The sequence below is a fragment of the Chanodichthys erythropterus genome, chromosome 17 (genome assembly GCF_024489055.1).
Source record: "Chanodichthys erythropterus isolate Z2021 chromosome 17, ASM2448905v1, whole genome shotgun sequence".
NCBI lineage: Eukaryota > Metazoa > Chordata > Actinopteri > Cypriniformes > Xenocyprididae > Chanodichthys > Chanodichthys erythropterus.
This window is the reverse complement of record NC_090237.1, coordinates 36,719,829-36,740,941: the sequence shown is the minus strand read 5'-3', so window position 1 is coordinate 36,740,941 and position 21,113 is coordinate 36,719,829. Positions and strand designations below refer to the sequence as shown.

Below are 21,113 nucleotides of genomic sequence, written 5' to 3'. Positions count from 1 at the left end.
TACCTACTTTTCACTCCCTCCTTGCATGGAGAAGTCTATTTTTTACTAAATAAATTGTTCATAATCCATCAAAACTGCTGTATTATTACAAATATTAATATTGTTGCTGGTTTATATTGTAATTTCTTTCTGGTGGTTTTATATTTGTGTTTATACAAAACTCACTGCATACTGAAACATAACACTTTCCACAGCTGTAATTATTTATATCACAACTAGCAAAATAAAGTTCATATATTAGTACATATACCACCTGTTTCACGGACAAGGTTTAGCTTAAGACAGGACTATGCCTTAGTTAAGTTAGGATATTTAAGGTGCTTTTATAAAAATTCATTAGAAAAAAACAAAAACATTACTGGTGTGCATCTTGAGACAAAACAATGGCACTGACACATTTAAAGAGATGTCAGTGTAATTTATTTTCAGTTAAGATAGCTCGAACATGCATTTTAGTCTGGGACTAGGCTTAATCCCTGTCTGTGAAACCAGGCAATAGAGCATGAATGGCTGCAATATGAAATATAAATATCATAAGCAAATCATAATAAAACCAACAGAACACACCAAATGCTTTGTTAATTTACATTTTATTTACAAGTTTTTCAAACAATGAAAGAAACCTCTCACTTCTTTCAGCAGCAGCTTTTTCTCTTTCTTCCTCTCTGGGTGCCTCGGCCACAAGGAAGTCTAAAACACATCCTTTCCTCTTTCTCTCCTTCCTGACAGCCGGAGGTGAGGTCTCAGTTGAAGGGCCTGCAACTTCATCCTGAGTAGATGAAGCAATAAGAACAGGAGGTGCAATAGATGGCCTTCCACCTATTGCTTCATCCATCGGAATGAAGAAAGGCCACGATGCCGCAGTGGCCTCTCCGGACTCCGTCCCTGTGCCCGTTGGTGGACACTTAAGCTCCTGTAAAAGAAAGCAATAATATGTAATGTGACAGGCACCATCCCTTACTTGTCCATAAAATATCATGGAAATGTGTATCACACATTTCCAAATTATAATGACTGGGAAAACGTGGTTGTTCAGTTGGTGAACTTTGATGTTATTATTATGAATGTGAAAAAGGTGAAGGTATACACATCCAAAACATCTTGGCCAGGTGATCAAAAACAAAAAAAAAAGAATAAAAAAATATATCAAATAATAAAAAAAAAATACAAAAATAAAATAAAATAAATGTACTTTTTTTCTAAATAAAGGGACAACAACAGTGTTCAGATCTTATTCTTTTTATTTTTTATTATTAAGAATGTACCTTGTACTTCTTCTTCAAATTTTCCCATTTCTTTGCGGCTTGCTGGCCAGTAATCTTCCCCTCCAAATTAATTTCTTTAATTACAGTTCTATAACAACAACAAACAAACAAACAATAAAGGAAGATTTGTATGCATTTTGATGTCACACAGAAAGCATAAAATAGGACATTACTATTTACATAAAGAAATAAAATAACAATATGGTACATACTCCCAGGCTAGTTTCGATGCATTTCTTTTGCCCGTGAAGAGATGCTCATTCTCAGCACAGAGTTTAATGAAGAGCTTGGTCTCCTCTGTAGACCCTGCGTGTATGCAAAGACAACGTAGGCCTACATGCATTTTTCCCCTGATGTACTCTTTGTATTAAATACGCATTGATTTTATGCATTTACTGTAGTAATATTATCAGCTACTGCCGGTTTTTTACGTTAAATGTAATGCATTTTGTGTCTTATGTATTTAACTTTTCAGTGGACTGATAAAGGGAGCTGTAAAGTATTTTTGTTGAAGTACAATGTCGCTTTGACCATAATAATGAAATCTATCTTGTATAAATAGTACAGTAGTATAGAAAATACTATTATACATATATTTATGGACAAAATCCAAGTCCGAGCTTCCTGTAGACATTGTGCCGCCACACAACTTCAAAACGTCTTAACAACTGCAAAGGATCATGGGGGCCTGAAGTGTCCATCAGTTGTTCCCTTCGAAATCCTTCATTCCGAAGGGCCCTTTGAAGTAGGCAGTTTTGAGCACTTCGGTTTGGAACGACCCTTCAACATGGCGGCTATGATTATTTTCACTCCGAAGTGCCCTTCGGAGGGCGATATATCCCGTTTGGAACGCACCGTACGTGATTGGTTCTCAGGCATCACGCTTCCTTGTTTATTCTGCGCCTGAGAGAAAATGCGACAGCACCGAAATCAAGTCATAAAGTTTCACTGAAAATACGGCAAACAGCTGTCACTTGCAAGAGCTAGTAAAAAAGAAAGTAAACAACGATGAAGCCCCATCAGCGAGTGTCTCATCGCGTAACCTATTGTTTGGAAAGAGAAACAGTGTGTTGGAGGGATTGGGAATGACAGCCACGCCACACAGGAATGGCTCATAATTCACGTCGCACGATTGTATGAATTAGTCAGTGGTTTATGTTGTCCTAACTGCTGGATCAGGGCTGAAAATTAACATCGATCCACAGAATCATGGGTTCTGTAGCAGTGTGTTGCTGGAGTGTAGTCTGTGTGAGAGAGATAGGTACTGCAGAAGTTTGCCGTTTTTGTGACTGCTGTTATGTGTGTTTGTTATGGTAGTTCTCTTCAGCTTAAGGCTATTGTTATTAATAATTTATTCATTTATCAATTTCCATGTGTTTTAAATATTACATAATACTGATATTAATAAACTGAATATATATTTTGTTTGTAGGTTGGGTTTCAATAGAAATAAATTAAATTATACAATATAAAAAACTTTAAAGGCTGTTTTTTCTCACACTCAGAGTCAGATATATCCACTTCAGTAGCACCTACAAGCACCAACTTTTCCAGACTTATACTTAGCTATATTCTGAAGGCTTTTACAGAGGGATTTGTTGATATATCATTCCTATCCTGAGTTACAGGTCATTTTACTAAAAAAAAAACATGGCGAAAATAGTTTTTTTAAGGCTATTGTCAGTATTCTCTAATTTACTAAAGCACAAAATAAGATATCCAGAATCCCTTCTGTAAAAGCCCTTTCATCTAATATGTCAACAAATATAACCAAAAATTTTAAACCTGGACCTTTCCAATTTTCAGATTTTGTTTTTGGAAATGTATGCAAATTAGCATATATTTAAGTATATAAGGCCTCATTTGCATATTAAAACATAAATTTACACAAAACTTGCAATACATTTTTTTCTTATGTTTATGCCAGTAATAAACTGGAGAAGTTTCACAGTGATATCTTCTAATTTTAAAAAAATCCCTATTCACCTGTAGTGTCTCTACTTAAATAATCAACAGATCAATACATCATGGTTGTTTAAACCAATAAGCTATTGCTTCTCATTTACTTTGAATGGGTGACGTCATGTGTTGGCGAATTAAATTGTGGGTTCCGTTGCGTCGCTTCACTCGTGCCGCTCACAGCAGAAGTTGAAGATTTCTCAACTTTTCAAGCGCCAACATAGGCGTCCGCCAATCAGATCACAGACGCTAGCCAATTGCATTTATGAAAGTACCAGAAAGTATTGTGATTGGCTGTTGTCACTATGACGGTCACATCAGAACAAGCTTCAGACACACCCTTCAAGCATTTATTATTGATAATAAACGCTTGATATTGGCCACATAAGACATTTTATGTATATCATAGTCATACATTTTAAATAAATAATAAAAAAAAAGATTTATTTACTTATTTATTATTAGATTTTTGAGCGAGGAGAGTAGGGAACAAGATTGGGAAAGGCCCTAGAGAACAAAGGTCACCCAAGGTGCTGATGATCTTGAGACTCTGACTCTAAAACTTTTGCTTTGTATTATTTTATCGTTTTGCCCTTGCCCCACACCCAAATTTTCAATGTTAAAACATTAAAATTCTTTATAAATTTGAATTATTACATGTATAAGCCTTGATAATTCAAGTAATACATGAAACAAATGAGTAAATATTTAATTACATTTCATTAAAAACAATTATATGCATTTGGCAGTTTTGACAGATTTATGTTGTATTCAATGTATGCTTTTTATCAGTTAGTCCGCTCCCTGCTAATTGAACCAAGGATAGTACTAATGATGAACAGGAACACTGGTGATACAGATGTTAATTACTTAGATGTATAGATATTACAGAAATGTTTATTTTGGGGTTTTATGTTATTTTGGTAATGCAAGAGCAATGTGACAACTTGAGCCAACATTACCGTACTGTACAATTTCCATTCAGCAACTCTAAGGTTGCTGATACATGTATATTCAATACATCTGGCATTGTCTGCTTTACTGAACTAACTCACTGGTAGAATTTCTCAACTGAAATCAGATAAATGATTAAATTACAGTATATCTAGAGTTCAATTTCTGCAGCCCTGATGCTTAATTTTTGTATATTCCTGATGCTAAGTATATGGATATTAAGATGTCTCAGAGTCTGTTATTTATCATTTCTTGAGCCTGTGTGAGGCGTTCCAGACGCTGCTTTAGTTCAGCTCTCCTGCGTCCTCGCTCTGAGTCTTCACTCAGCAGTTTGACCACATCTGCCCCGTTCCTCAGTTCCAGCATTTGATGCCGCAATGTCTTAGCTGCTTTCTTCAGCATGAACAGAGTTATCAGCATGGGCACATAGTCTGTGAGGCGCTGATAGACAATCTATATGGAGACAGAACATAAATCATTATAATATTCACTTGGAAAACAAAGGTATTTGAGCCACCTTTTGGGGTTTGAGGGCGACTGCCCATTTAGAACCTCTAGTGCCAATGCGCTTTCCCAATGATCTGGTTGCACAAACTTGCAGATTAAATTTAAAATTGTTATTAATTGTTAATTTTCACCAACCCCACTCTTTTTTTGTGTGTGAAAAAAAAAAAAAAAAAAACTTTAATAATACTAATAATAATAAAAACTTAGTAAAACAAAAATGAACCTTTATTTAGAACCTTTATTTAACTATAAGTAAGCCATTCGTAGATTGATCACTCTGTGAACAAGTTTGTTTGTTTGAGTGTCTCACCCAGGCCAATACAGACACTTGACATTATTTTGGGGCAGGACTATCTTGTGGTCTTGTGGTACTTCCAAGGGTTTTTTTCCCTACTAGGACTTTTTTCCCAGTGCTAGCACGCTGGGTTTTTCTCCTAGGGGTTTTTTTCCACCCCTGGAAGTCAGCCGACATTGGCTTAATGTAGCACCATCTTGTATATGTTACATATTACCACGCTTGTTTGTACAGTTTATTTTTAACCACTTCCCTTTTTTCTGTGCTTCTAATATGTAAAGCTGCTTTGAAACAATTACCAATTGTAAAAGCGCTATATAAATAAATTTGACTTGACTTGACTTGGTCAACCAATGTCAGATGGGTTGGCTAATGGCATTTATGCTTGACACTAGTGACACAAAAGTAAAAGTAAAACCTTTAAAGCCCCTTTATTTTTATTTTTTATTTTATACTTATAATAAATTAGTTGTTTACCAATGTGAAAATAGTGAATATGAATTTACTGACACATTCAATAGTTCTCACCCACCTCATAATAAAGAGCCAGTTTGTCTGAAACTAGATTTCTTGCATCCAACAGTGCACAGCCTTTGGAATTTAAAATCATGTCATCATCTCGGAGGTTCTCATAACGTTCTACTCCAGTTGTCTGAGAGATGTCAGAGTCATCGAGTTTCTTTTGTAATACCTTATCCTGAGTGAAGACCAGTTGCTCCATATTAATGAACTCCTTGATTCGTTTCTCCACTTTGGCCTCTTGTTTTGACTGAATGTCATCAATCATTTTCTGAGGAGTACAACAAAGTTTGTGATCGGTAAGTAATGTTTTAATAGTGTCTCTTATGCTCACCAAGGCTGCATTTATTAGGGATGGGAAGTTCGGATCATGAACAAATGATTTAACAAAAAGCTTAGCTGGGTCTTCAAGCTATGCAGTCTGTTAATTCACCTAACCTCCCGATCCGAGTCATTCGTTCTTTTGTTTTGTCCCGTCAAATCCCAAGTCTGAAGCGATGCTATGCAGTCTGTACCAGAAACAGAAATGATTAGTTCACCTTTTGAGTCTTTGGGTCTGAGACATTTGTTCATCCGGTGACAGAGCAGTCTTTACAGGAAACAGAAATGATTAGCTCACCTCTCGAGTCTTTGGGTCTGAATTGTTTGTTCTTTTGTCACATGACCGCTTCCCGGCTCAATCTTACTACAAATACAACATTACGCTAGTACTGACTGTATGCTGTATTTAGGTATTTTTGCTTTATCAAAGAGATTTTCCACATCATACGGATAAAGTTTAAAGCATTAACCATCTCGTTATTACCACAATTGGTGCCGAATGCATAGCTAAAGCTAAAGCATATGGGGCAATCACGGGATGAACGAATGACTCAAACCCGAAGACTCGAGAGGTTAATTAATCATTTATGTTTCCTGTACCCACTGAACAGCCTTAGCCTATGGGGCTATCACGGGATGAACAAACAATTCAGACCTGAAGATTCGGGAGGTGAATTAATCATTTCTTTTCCCTGTACAGAACCTATAGGATGTTGCGTATGCAAGGTCAACAACTCAGTGCAAAGTCTTGTTTACCCCGGTTGCAATTCTGAGCATTTATATCCTGTCTGCCTGTCTGTTACTGATCCTGCCTGTTAGCCATAAACGATCCTCTGCTGCCTACCCCTGACCTGTGCTTTGTATACTGATCTGTGAGGGATATCTGCCTGTCCTGATCTTTGCCTGTATCCTGACCTCGACTCTGCCTATTCCTTGCTGTTCCTGTTTGTTCCAGTTTGACCTTGCCTATACAACCACGCTCACTTTTAATAAAAGCTTTGCATATGGATCCCTGCCTGAGTCCAGCCTTGTTACAGAAGACTTTGCCAGCACAAGATCCAGCAGCTACTGTGAGTGTTCCTGTCTCAGCTAATATGAGTACATCTGTCCAGTTAATGTGCCTCCGTCAAGGAGACAGAACGATTGAGGATTATGTCAAGGACTTTATTGGACTGGCACATTTAACAACCGTTGACACTGTACGTCTTATGATATTCTTTCGCGGTGGAATTTCTGAACCGCTCAGTTCCGTCATGCCATTACATGAGCCAGACAGGACATTAGAACAATATATAGAGCTGGCTTTGCAACTGAGCAGATCTCCCTTTACTGTGGGTGTCGCGGAGGAACATAACACCACACTGAATTACGAAATGGCTGCCGCTAAAGAGAACATTCACAAGATGGTGGCTACCACAACAACAACACGTCCCCACTGATCTTGTAGAACCAAGTCACATCTCCGTTGATCTTCCAGAGCCAAGTCACGTCTCCGCTGATCTTCTAGAGCAACGCCACGTCTTCGCTGACCTTCCAGAGCCAGGTCAAGTCTCCGCTGATCGTCTAGAATCACGTCACGTCATCTGTCCGGGAGCGGAGAGGGTTGCGTTCCAGTGTGGCTGATCCACCGCTGACTTCAGCATGAGCGGCTGGCATTCCTATGCCTCCACTGGCCACTTCGCACTCAAGCTCTCTGGATGCGATGGACAAGATGGCCGCTTCGCCGTTACAAGTGGATGGCCGTCCCTTTAAGTGTTATTTTTCTGATACAGTTTAACTCTGAGATCTTGTCATATTTTATTTTAAACTACAGTAAATAATCTGTATTAATAATTGAAATGTTCAAGGAGTCAGAACATATTTTGTGTATATATATATATATATACAGTACAGTCCAAAAGTTTGGAACCACTACGATTTTTAATGTTTTTAAAAGAAGTTTCGTCTGCTCACCAAGGCTACATTTATTTAATTAAAAATACAGTAAAAACAGTAATATTGTGAAATATTATTACAATTTAAAATAACTGTTTTCTATTTGAATATATTTCACAAAGTAATTTATTCCTGTGATGGCAAAGCTGAATTTTCAGCATCATTACCCCAGTCTTCAGTGTCACATGATCCATCAGAAAATCATTCTTATATGCTGATCTGCTGCTCAAGAAATATTTAATGTGTACAATTGTACAAAATAATTGTGTACAATATTTTTTTTCAGTATTATTTGATGAATAGAAAGTTCAAAAGAACAGTGTTTATCTGAAATCTAATCTTTTGTAACATTATAAATGTCTTCACTGCCACTTTTGATTGATTTAATGCATCCTTGCTGAATAAAAGTATTCAGTTCTTTAATTTCTTTTCAAAAGAATAAAAATAAAAATTCTTACTGACCCCAAACTTTTGAACGGTAGTGTATAATGTTACAAAAGCTTTGTATTTCAAATAAATGCTGTTCTTTTGAACTTTCTATTCATCAAGGAATCCTGAAAAAAAAGTACACAACTGTTTTCAACATTGAAAATAATCATAAATATTTATTGAACAGCAAATCAGCATATTAGAATGATTTCTGAAGGATCATGTGACACTGAAGACTGGAGTAACGATGCTGAAAATTCAGCTTTGCATCACAGGAATAAATTACTATATATATATATATATATATATATATATATATATATATATATATATATATATATATATATATATATATATAAATCTGTGTGTCTGTGTGTGTGTGTGTGTGTGAATATATGTAAAAAAAAATAAAAAAATAAATAAAATACTTACAGAGATATTGTTTCTCAGTGAAGGATACTGAACAAAAGATGAAATGCATAGTTCCCTGAACTTGTTTTGAACAATCTCTGAAAATTATAAAAAATAAAAAATAAAAATAAAAAAAATTGGAAAGTTGTAATAAATAAATAATATTTAGAAATGTTTATTGATTAAAAAAAAAAAGATTAAATATACATTTAAAAATATACTAACCTCGTCCATGCTTCAGTGTTTCCATCGCTGGCTTTTGAAGGGCTGCCACATGTTCTTTGATGACACATTCAAACTCACAGTAATCACTGAAGGTGAGCAATTCTCTGCCACGATGAATTTCATTATACTTATCTACCATTTCATTCACTCTTGCTGTGACTACATTTGCAATAACAAAAAGAGAAGGTCTGATTAAGGGTTTTTATTTTGGTACAGTCCTACAAAAGTCACATGGTTCTCCAAAAGGCATATTAATATACTGTATCTTGACTCACATGATGCTTCAGTGCTTCTTAGGTAGACATCCCATTTCTTGAATACAGGACGAAGAAGTGCATGAATGTTTTTCTCTTTTGAATGTCCTGTTCTACTCAGTTCATTTATTTGATCACTGAACTCTATTATTATCTATATATGAAATATCAATCAATCATTATTCAATGAATAAATAAAATGTTATATTATTATTCAAGTACAGACAATATTTAATGTGCTTTATTCTCAGAGTTCTTACATGACTGAGAAAAGGTCCCATCTTTTCTTCTTCCAGAGGTGGACCCAGATTGTACTTTTTAAGTTCTTCTCGCACACTGAGCAGTCTAGTATCAATTTGGTCAGTCAAATGTGGTAGTGATTTCTGTGTCCAAAACATATATGGATGAATCAACTTGCTAAATGTGTGTGTATATTACGACTGTCAACATTAACACATTCGCTTATTCATTAATGCATTAAAATTATTTAACACAAATAACGCAAATAAATTAATGAAGCACATGAAATCGCGTTATTAATGTAATTTATGTCACACAGTTAGATTTCAGAAGTTTACAACACTGAGCATCTACATCTACACAAGCATCTACCCTGGTAAGTGGAAATTTATATTCTAACCCTTTAACCCGATTCTTCTTCTCTGTTTCTAATCAGAATATTTTAAGATGCTAAACTCCAGAAAAGTTTTCAGTCCAATTATCCAGTAAGCAAATTAATTCTAATAATCAGTCCAAAACAGCACTAATGTAAAGAAAACCTATGGTTTTACCTCGAATAAAACCATAAAACCATGGTTCTTGTAGTTATACCATAGTAACCACAAATTAATTGTGGTTTTGCTTCAAAAACCATAGTTTAACTATGTTTCCCTTTCAGTCGGTCACGTTCGACGTACGTCAGTAGTGACCGACGAATTGGGATATCGCTAGAGAGCCCTATCAGCTTCGAGTGAACTAAAACAAGCCAATGGAATTGGCGTGCGATATTTGCATAATGCGCACTGCCTCCGACAGGTGTATATAAATAGGAAGCAGATGCAATCGCACTCTGTCTTTCGCTGAGGAGCCAACAGTTGGTGTCCAGCTTCAGACTTCACAACAGTGAAACTAAACAGCCTTGGAGATTCAGCGTCTCTTTGTGTTGGCGTTAAGGCACAACAGCGAGGTCGCGAGCTTCCCGGGGAGCCTGAGCTTAAGCTCTCAACTGCTGTTTTAACAGCAACTGAATTCCCATATAAAACGCAGTTGTCTGTTGCGATTTGGGCCGGTTCCTCCCGGTGTATTCGGGGAGTGGTGTACCTGAACACATCACGTTACTCCCTGTGTGCTTCAGCACGAGAGAACTGACTCTTCCCCTTCTAAAAGAGCTTCACAGACAGACACTGCGTCGTTTTCAAGACGTCATTCTGTCTGTGCGTTTCTGGAGGCGGTCGTTTCCTATCCTCACTGACGGCCACAATCACTTTCTCTCATGTCTGCTTAGTGTGCTGAGACTGTGTTTGTGGGTGGTTCATATTCTCTTATGAGAATATGCCCAAGTCGGCGCGTTGTTTGTCTCGCCTGTCTCGTAAGGGCTTGAGCGTTCAGCGCGCCGACCTGCCGGCTGACAGCGTGCGTTGCCATGGCAACCATGCGCGTCGTCTGCCGCTCTAGATGCACGGTCGAGACTCGAGCGCCTTTAATGAGGTGGAGTCCCCTCACTTATTCCCCGATCTAGTTTATTTTCCTGAATCAGAAAAACACTACTTTGGTTAACACCCTTTGGGCCACTCATGTCCCAGGTGTGCTCAACCGTGCAGCCGACGAGCTCTCACGGCAGCCTCCACTTGCGGGCGAGTGGCGGCTCCACCCCCAGGCGGTCCAGCTGATTGGCAGCATTTCGGCGAGGTAGACCTGTTTGCCTCCCCAGAAACTGCCCACTGCCAGTGGTTCTATTCCCTGACCGGCGGCACGCTCGGCACGGATGCCCTGGCACACAGCTGGCCCCCGGGTCTGCGCAAATATGCGTTTCCCCCAGTGAGCCTTCTCGCACAGCTCCTGTGCAAGGTCAGGGATGACGGGGAACAGGTCTTGTTAGTGGCGCCGTACTGGCCCACTCGGACCTGGTTCTCGGACCTCATGCTCCTCGCGACAGCCCCTCCCTGGCCGATTCCTCTGAGGAAGGACCTCCTGACTGAGAGACGGGGCACCCTATGGCACCCACGTCCCGACCTGTGGAACCTCCACGTGTGGTCCCTGGACGGGATGCGGAGGTTCTGAGTGATCTCCCGCAAGCGGTCGTAGACACCATCACTTCCGCTAGAGCTCCGTCCACAAGGAGCCATAGTTTAATCTGTCACACTACAGTTTTTCCAATGAACCTAAAAAATCACTAACGCTATGTTTTGTGCGATTGCTTGGGCAAAGCATCTGTCAATCAAACAGAAAAAAAAATCAAGATATAGCGTAGTGCGCTTATCACACTGCAAAGGCTGTGATCTAATTTGCCATGGGTTTCAGAGTGAAGCACACTGTGTTCATGCAAGCAGCTCAAGAGTGGCTCAGTTCAAAGTAAATGCTGCGCTCTCCATCACTGCATGTGCTGTGAGTTTAACTTGTATTTTTGACTACCCCTGTGTATTTATATGCCCCTGGGCTCCGGCCCTCTTTATAATATATTCCACACTCCACTGAGTAATAAAATGGCTCTTCACTTGGCATAAGCCGAAGACTGGCTTAGATTGAAGTTTTAATATTGTTAAATGTGATATTTATAGCGTTTTATAAAAATAATAATAATAAAAAAAAATCAAGTCAATTGAAGGGTTTAAAGCATCACTGTTATCATTTAATACTTACCTTAATATGATCAACAAGTTCTTTGGTCAGTTTTTTTGCAAGGCACTGAGTAGATGCTTTTTCATCATTCAGTAGAGAGCTGTCAAGAAAGAAGAAAAGATCTTTTAAACAAACATTCATTAATTTTCAGTTAATGTAATTTAAGTAATGAATTACCTAAAATAACGGTGGTTCCTAAAGAATTCCATTTCCATCTCCATGGCTTCACTAAGAGGGATTTTGTTATTGATGTCACTCTGACCACGGCATCGCACAATAATGTAGCCCTTGCTGAGAGGTACGACTTTGCCCTGGACAGTGTTCAAAATATCAATCTCTGCTCCTTTGTCAATGAGGTCTGGTTTTGTGAGAATTGCTAACCCATGTGTAAAAAAAGAAAGGAAAAAAAAATTAGTTTAAGCAAGATTAATAAAGTGACAAGTATTTTATGGAAATAAGTTGGCAAACCAAGAGTTCTGTGTCCTTCCGAGTCCACATCTCGTGCCATTCTTAGTGCTTCTGTTGTTGTTATGTCAACGTTGCAGGGTACAACAACTAAAATGATGGTTTCATTTTTGGTAATATATTTCAGTATCAAGTTTTTGATCTAAAAAAAGATCAAATGTTCTCTGATTAGGGAGAAGAGAATGTTAAAGTCTACATGAAATGCCTACGGAACCTATTATACTTCCATAATATGGGAAATATACATGATAAAATGTAGATCGGGGACCATACATCAATTCTCGATTTGTGATACAAAGAATCTGGAGTGATTCTGAGATTGTCCAATGTATTGCAATTCTCTCTCGAATTCTCGATTCTGAGCTTAGTTCTTAACAGCAGATGGCACTACATGCTTTAAAAACTACTCTGCTTGCTTCCAGATCCTTTACATACACCTCTTAAATCTAAACTAATCATTCATTACTTATTTTACTTACTGGTATTTGCGTCATTATTTAACGCCCCCAAAAAAGTATGTCTTAACCCATTTTGCAACATGGCTACCAATTGTTGCAGCTAGAAGGAGAGTTCAGAAATCAATGTTAAGTGGTCTCTTAATTTTTTCCATAGCTGTATACATAGGAAATAAAAATATCATGCATGGGAAATAAAAATAACAATCGTATTAAGTGAAAGGCTGCCTGAATCACTAAGTTTGGGGCACCCCTGACTGAATGTAAGAGTCAGAGAGCTTCAGTTCATGAGACACACTAGTATTAACTTCCTGGCTTACTAGTGTCTTTCCTACCCTTTTATGGGGTGGAGTTAGGGCTGGGCGATATATCGCATGCGATTGTCACGCGCCTTTGATTGCTTCTGGTGCTACACCAGCCTGCGCGTTAACGTATGTAATGGGTGTGCACTCACACTGCTCACGTGTATGTGACGGCGAATGCGATTTTACCAAGTACGACATGTTCCTGGATCAACATCTTTGTACCATCAATTTCTTCAAAATCATACATAGTAACTACTTTCTGAGGTTGTGGTCTGACCTGTCTGACCCCAGCACAACTCAAGATGTGTTGATTGCCTTTCTGATATTATTGCAAAACTCACTGCATTTGCTGTCTGAGAACATTTCACTGGGAATGTGACTTGGGAGTTTTGTTAGTATCTCAACTGTAGCATAAGGAGTGTATGTGTTGTTTAAGTTGCTGTTTATAATAGTTGAGAAGAAGGTCCGTCTAGCTTTGCCTATAGTTCCACATTGAAAGCATGAAGGCTGTCTTTACAGATGTTATTGTGGATTTCAAAATTGTCTTGAGTTTCTACAGGGTGCTTTTGTCGGCCACTCTTCTTCCTGACTTTCACAGGAGCAAAACCATCAATTACACTCTTAACATTTGAGTTAAAAGAATTGCACCAGTCAGCTACAGGTAGACTACCTAAGGCATGAAAAACAAGTTTTATCTGGGATTGTCATTGATCTGGAACTGAATGTGATGTGTCAAAAAGACAATATGTCAAAAAAATGTTTTAAAGCTGCAGGTTTAATAATGTAATGTAAAGCAATAGTTACTGATCAGGCAGAGAAGACTCCTTTTGTGTACAAGTTGAGAAAATATCTCAGGTTACAACTTTAACCATTGTCCCTGAGAAGGGGAACAAGACACCGCTTCTTGGATCGATGCTTTGGGAAATGGTGAATGGTGTCTGAAGCAGATGTAAAAACATTCCATTTTCATTGGCGTGTGACAGCCCATAATGTCATAAGCAGCGCGACCTGAAGTATAAGAGGGTGCCCGTAGTACACAACATCAACTTCTTCTTAACCTGAGACATTCCCTTCTGAAGTGGCACTTAACACTGCATCTTGGATCAACGCTTTGGTGAAACAAATACCCACTCCAGCATGCCGAGGGGATGCCTGCCTCACTAGGTGAGAATATGCACAAACATTGTGGACGTAGCATACCCTGACAATGAATAACTTAGCCTGAGTAGGAGTGTCAACCCAGGGCGGGTCCCTAAGAGACGTACACAAGATGTGTAGTGGTAACATCCCTATACCAATGTCTCCCACAAGAATGGAAGATATTTTAGCGTGTATGCCTTTGTAGCAAGGGAAGTCCCGTCCTCTAGAACCTTCCTCCCTCACCTGAGGGCTACTGCAGCCATAAAGGCAGAGCTTTTACAGACATGGGTAAGCTGCAACAGTACCTTTCTCACTTGAAACACAACACAAGGAATGCCTGCCATGGGGAGTTTTTGACTTTTGACCTTGGCATACCACTATTCTGGATAAATGCAGCCTCGATTCTTACAGAAAAGGCTGTAATACAAGAATAACAAAAACTTAATTGCACAGATTCTTGTAATGAATTTATCCCTACTTATTAGCATTGTCAAACCAGGGCCATTCCAAGGGGAGTGCTATCCCTACTTCAAGAAAACACACAAATTCTCCTCTCTTTCGCCATGCTTTCTGAGGCAGATGTTTCCAAACTCATTCTTTCCAATCACCCTACTACCTGTCCGCTAGACCCTATCCCCACTCCTCTTCTTTAGGCCATCTCCTCCTCAATTCTACCTGCACTCACTCACATTATCAATTCCTCCCTTCACACTGGAACATTTCCCACAGCTTTTAAGCAGGTTAGGATTACCCCACTGCTTAAGAAACCCACTCTGAATCCAGCACTTTTAGAAAACTACAGACCAGTATCCCTTCTTCCTTTCATTGCTAAGACACTTGAGAGAGTTGTATTCAACCAATTGTCTACTTATCTCTCACAGAACAACCTCCTTGACAACCACCAGTCTGGTTTCAAGAGTGGCCACTCTACTGAGACTGCCCTGCTCTCAGTCAATGAAGCCCTGAGACTGGCACGAGCATCTTCAAAATCATCAGTACTCATCTTGCTGGACCTGTCTGCTGCCTTTGACACAGTGAACCACCAGATCCTCCTGTCTACACTCATGTCGAAGGGCATCACGGGAACCGCGCTCCAGTGGTTTGAGTCTTACCTCTCAGGTAGGTCCTTCAGGGTATCTTGGAGAGGTGAGGTGTCCAAGTCACATCATCTTGCTACTGGGGTACCTCAGGGCTCTGTGCTTGGTCCACTTCTCTTCTCCATCTACACGTCATCACTAGGATCGGTCATTCAGGATCATGGTTTCTCCCATCACTGTTATGCTGATGACACACAACTCTACCTCTCATTCCAACCAGATGATCCGACGGTTGCTGGTCGCATCACAGCCTGCCTGACAGCCATTTCTGCCTGGATGAAGGACCACCACCTCCAACTCAACCTTGCAAAAACGGAACTGCTTGTGATCGGTGCAAACCCAACAATTCATCACAACCTTTCAGTTCAACTTGGTTCTTCAACCATCACTCCTTCCAGGACAGCCAGAAACCTTGGAGTGGTGATGGATGATTGTCTAACCTTCACAGATCATGTTGCAGCAACGACCCGGTCCTGCAGATTTGCCTTGTACAACATCAGGAAGATTAGACCCTTCCTATCTGAACATTCCACACAAATTCTTGTCCAAGCTCTTGTTCTATCCAGACTGGACTACTGTAATGCTCTCTTGGCTGGCCTTCCAGCATGCACTATCAAGCCTCTGCAACTGATCCAGAATGCTGCAGCAAGACTGGTCTTCAACGAACCGAAGAGAGCGCACGTCACTCCTCTCTTCATCAGTCTGCACTGGCTGCCAGTAGCTGCTCGCATCCAATTCAAGGCTCTGATGTTTGCTTACAGAACGACAGCTGGCTCTGCACCACTATACCTTAACTCACTACTTCAGACTTACGCGCCCTCCAGAAACCTGTGTTCTGCAAGTGAACAGCGCCTTGTGGTGCCATCACATAGGGGCACAAAATCACTCTCACGGACCTTCTCCGGGACTGTTCCTGGCTGGTGGAATGACCTGTCACGCTCTATCCGAGCAGCTGAGTCTCTAGCCATTTTCAAAAAAATGCTAAAGACGTATCTTTTTCGTCAGCATTTGACCCAGTAGTAGTAGCACTTACCTTGACTAATATTCTTCTATCTGTGTATTTATTTATATAAAAAAAAAAAAAAAAAAAATCGCTATGAGCACTTTACTGACATAACTGTGACTTCACTCAGCACTTACATACTGTTGTTCCCATGTTGATTTAATTGATTCTACTACTCTCATTTGTAAGTCGCTTTGGATAAAAGCGTCTGCTAAATGACTAAATGTAAATGTAAAGACCCAAACATAGTTGGGGAGGGAAGTGAATGAAGTAGAGGGAAAATAGTGCCCATCTAGATTGTTGACCTAGCATCAACCCTTGGAGCTATCCAAAGAGGAGATATGTCCCTTGACATTACTTAGACAGGGGAGGCATACAAGAGAAAGCTAAGCTACAGGTTGCCAATAACTATCATCCACATATTCCAACCCCAAGGAGGCTGTAGGGGAGTTAAGCCCTACTTAAAAATCACAGTACACTGAGCGGCTTAACCCTGACTTAAATAACACTTCTCCAGATCCAACTGTAGCTAGTGCTTTAACATGGGTCAAACTAGGGAGGTCTAAGGGCTTTAAATGACACCAGACGATGAATAAGGGTCTTATCTAGCGAAATGATTGGTCATTTTTTTTTTTTTAATAAAAAAGTTTAAGTTTTATAAGCACAAATGTTGGCCTTGCTCTTTTCTCCGTTGCGCGTTCGTGACGTCACGTAATACGCAATTACGTTGAAAAGGTCACGGTTGACGTAAGCGGAAGTATCGAGTCAATGTTTACATTACAAATGTGCGGAAGGAAGATCGTATACACATATTCAAATGTCTTTGTGTCAGTTTATTGTTTAATCCTTTGAGCGGTACGTTCCCACATATGGGGTGATTATTTATGTGCTCCTGAGCGTTGTCACAGACACGCCAGGCTCCACCTCACCACAGTACCCACGTACTCAATCACCAGCATACTAATCACCGCCATCTGCATCTCATTCACTCTGCAATCACCAGCACTACAAAGCCACCACACTCACACACACTCACTGTCCGGTCTCGTTTGCACTACAACACATGTATGCTTACCTTAAGGACTCCCCATCGACATACTTACCTGCTCCAGCGATCTCCTTCGTCTCCTGGTCCCTTCGTGTGCTTACCTTCCTGTGTGTGTGAGTGTCTCCAACGTCTCCCTCCATCTCATCTCTGCCACCGGATCTACAAGTCTAACAAGGACAGTATCACTTTCTATTCATCTCTCAAGAACCTGATAACTACCATTTTCAATCTGTGTTCCACGCATTGTTCAATAAAACTCACCTGGATTGCTTTTACCTCTGCCTCTGTGTCTATATCATAACAGAAGACCGGACCATAACAACTTTACGGCATGAGCACCAACGATCCATTCCAGGAGCTCGTGGACATGCTGCGTTGAGCACTCACACCACAGCCCTCTACATCGTCACCCCTCAACACGGCTGTCTCCGCACCCACCAGCACCTCTCCTTCACCTGCATTCACCGCCAGTCCCATGGCCAAACCGGCGTCCTACTCTGGATCGGCGGAGGAATGCAGCGGATTCCTTCTCCAATGTGAACTGGTCCTGGAGATGCAGCCGCACCTCTACACCACTGACACGGCTAAAATAGCGTTCATTATTTCACAACTGCAAGGGAAGGCTCTGCAATGGGCAGATTCGCTATGGACCCAAAAAGGCCCAGTCGTCCAATCCTATTCGGCGTTCGTCTCCCACTTCCGGGAAGTATTTGGGAAACCTCTGACGGATTCCTCGACTGGTGAGAAACTTTATAATCTAAAGCAAAGAAATCTCTCTGTTAACGAATATGCCTTGCAGTTTCGAACGCTAGCCGCCACCAGCGGATGGAACGAGCAAGCCCACATCACCACGTTCCGTCAGGGGCTGGAACCCTCCGTGCGGCTGCATCTCGCTGCATACGAGGACTCCATGGGACTAGAACGCTTCATCCAACTCGCCATCCGCGTGGGGTCCCGTATGCAGTCGTGTATCCAGGAACACCAGGGCCAGTTATCCACCACCAACCTCCTCCGTCGGTCCGAACCTGTCAGCTCCCCAGAACCAGCTACAGAACCCATGCAAATTGATCATTCTCGTCTCACCCCTAACGAAAGACAAAGAAGTCTGGCCCTGAATCTCTGTCTCTATTGCGGATCTATGGGGCATAATCTCTCCACATGCCCAATACGTCCTCCTCGACCCGTGGTGAGTGCAATATTTCCCTCCATTCAGAAAATGAAACCGCTCACTACAATTGTAACCCTTACTGCTGCTAACATCTCTGTTCCAGTGGTGGCGCTCCTTGATTCAGGGTCAGCCGGAAACTTCATCTCAGGCACCCTCTGTAGACAACTCAACCTCAAGGTCTCTCCTTCACCGACGAGCTATCAAATCCACTCCATCACGGGCAAACCCCTAAGCCGCAAACACATCCGTCATTGCGTGGGTCCACTTCAACTCAGAATCGGTATCCTGCACACTGAACACATCCATTTGCTGGTTCTGGAGGAATCCACCGCTGACGTGGTTCTAGGGCGCCCGTGGCTGGAACAACATAACCCCAACATCTCCTGGCGCACGGGCGAAGTCCTGAAGGAAGCTTGGAGGCGCGTTGCGGGCAGAACACGTCACTGAAGGGGGCGTAGTCCAGGGGAACATCCACGGAGCGCTTCTCAACAGGGCTCTCGATGGACGTGGCGTTAACGAGTAGAGACTTGGGGAGTGGAGCGGGGCGATCACTGCTTCCCAGACTGCTTCCCAGCGCTTCCTGTTCCGAAATCTCCACTCCCCAAGTCTCTACTCGTTAACGCCACGTCCATCGAGAGCCCTGTTGAGAAGCGCTCCGTGGATGTTCCCCCGGACTACGCCCCCTTCAGTGACCTGTTCTGCCCGCAACGCGCCTCCAAGCTTCCTCCACACCGGCCATGGGACTGCGCCATCGATCTGCTGCCGGGTGAACCAGTGCCCAGGGGACGCATATACCCCCTGTCAATACCGGAGGAGAAGGCCATGGAGGAATACATCAAGGAGGCACTCGAACAAGGTTACATCCGCCCGTCTACTTCCCCTGCTGCTTCAAGCTTCTTTTTTGTGGCAAAGAAGGACGGAGGCTTGAGGCCCTGCATCGATTACGTGCCCTCAACAAGATCACTGTTAAATTCTGCTATCCACTTCCCCTCGTCCCAGCGGCCCTGGAACATCTCCGCGGTGCCACTGTGTTCACCAAGTTGGACCTCCGCAGCGCGTACAACCTCATCCGGATACGTGAGGGGGACGAGTGGAAGACCGCCTTTGTCACGCCCACAGGACACTACGAATACCTCGTCATGCCGTATGGCCTGGTCAACGCCCCCTCCGTATTCCAGGATTTCGTCCACGAGGTGCTCCAGGAGTTTCTCCATAAGTTCGTTCTGGTTTATATTGATGACATCCTCATCTACTCCCGGAGCTTGGCCGAACATCGCCACCACGTTGCGGAGGTCCTCCAGCGCTTACGGCAGTTCCATATCTTCGTCAAGGCTGAAAAATGCTCTTTTCATCAACCCTCCGTCCAGTTCCTGGGGTACGTAATTGATCACAGTGGCATCCGGATGGACGAGGGGAAGGTCTCCGCTATACAGTCCTGGCCCACTCCTACTACTATCAAAGAACTCCAACGATTCCTAGGTTTCTCCAACTTCTACCGCCGGTTTATCAAGAATTACAGCACTATCGTCAGTCCACTCACCAACCTACTCCGTCACCAGCCCAAGTCTCTGTCCTGGTCTCCACTAGCCACCAATGCCTTTGAGACCCTGAAGAAGGCCTTCACCACCGCTCCCCTCCTCGTCCACCCTAACCCGGACCTCCCGTTCATCGTGGAGGTGGATGCATCTACCACCGGAGTGGGAGCGGTCCTTTCACAGCAGCAGGGGACTCCAAGTAGACTCCATCCATGCGCCTTCTTCTCCCGCAAGCTCAACCCGGCGGAGGTCAACTACGACATCGGTGACCGCGAACTCCTGGCCGTCAAGCTTGCCCTTGAGGAGTGGAGGCATTGGTTGGAGGGAGCTACTCACCCTTTTCAAGTTCTCCCTGATCACAAAAACCTCGAATATCTGAAGGCCACTAAGAGACTCAACCCTCGCCAAGCTCGCTGGGCTATGTTCTTCTCTAGATTCAACTTCTCCATCTCCTACCGCCCTGGTTCTAAGAATACTAAAGCTGACGCCCTATCTCGCCTCTATGCTCCTGAGGAAAAGCCCGAAGAGCCTGATACTATTCTGCCAGAGTCCATCTTCGTGAGCCCCATCCAGTGGTCCGAAGAAACCATTCCCTCCGCCAATGCCTCCACACGCACTCCGCCGGGTTGCCCCCAAGGCTTGCAATACATCACACGGGCACGTCGCACTCCACTCCTGCACAGCATCCACTCTTCACTTGGCACTGGTCACCCGGGGGTCATGGAGACCCTCTCGTTGCTCAAACAACGCTTCTGGTGGCCCAACATGGCCAACGACGTCAGGAGGTACGTGCAGGGCTGCAGGGAGTGCGCCATCTCCAAGAGCCCACGCCATCTTCCCACCGGCAAGCTCTTTCCTCTGCCCGTTCCTGAGAGACCCTGTCACACCTGGGAGTGGACTTCGTCACCGATCTCCCCGAGTCTGACGGTTACACATGCATCCTGGTGGTGGTGGACCGCTTCTCAAAGTCCTGCCGTTTGATACC

The 21,113-nt window shown here is 42.1% G+C and overlaps 1 protein-coding gene across 3 annotated transcripts in view; it reads right to left on the bottom strand.

Annotated features, from left to right (window-relative positions):
- Positions 1–3,713: 3,713 nt before the first annotated feature.
- Positions 3,714–21,113, bottom strand: part of LOC137004514 (interferon-induced GTP-binding protein Mx-like) — a 28,920-nt gene continuing 11,520 nt past the window's right edge. For 2 of the 3 annotated variants that reach the window (XM_067364904.1, XM_067364905.1), the window contains exons 6-14: positions 12,381–12,519; positions 12,090–12,288; positions 11,934–12,012; positions 9,335–9,457; positions 9,096–9,228; positions 8,821–8,979; positions 8,617–8,693; positions 5,513–5,770; positions 3,714–4,631 (exon numbers count right to left, since the gene is read on the bottom strand). In XM_067364904.1, coding sequence (XP_067221005.1) covers positions 4,407–4,631; positions 5,513–5,770; positions 8,617–8,693; positions 8,821–8,979; positions 9,096–9,228; positions 9,335–9,457; positions 11,934–12,012; positions 12,090–12,288; positions 12,381–12,519 — 1,392 coding nt within the window. In that variant the 3' untranslated portion in view covers positions 3,714–4,406. The remainder of the gene's footprint in view (positions 4,632–5,512; positions 5,771–8,616; positions 8,694–8,820; positions 8,980–9,095; positions 9,229–9,334; positions 9,458–11,933; positions 12,013–12,089; positions 12,289–12,380; positions 12,520–21,113) is intronic. The other variant, XM_067364906.1, reaches the window with a different exon arrangement.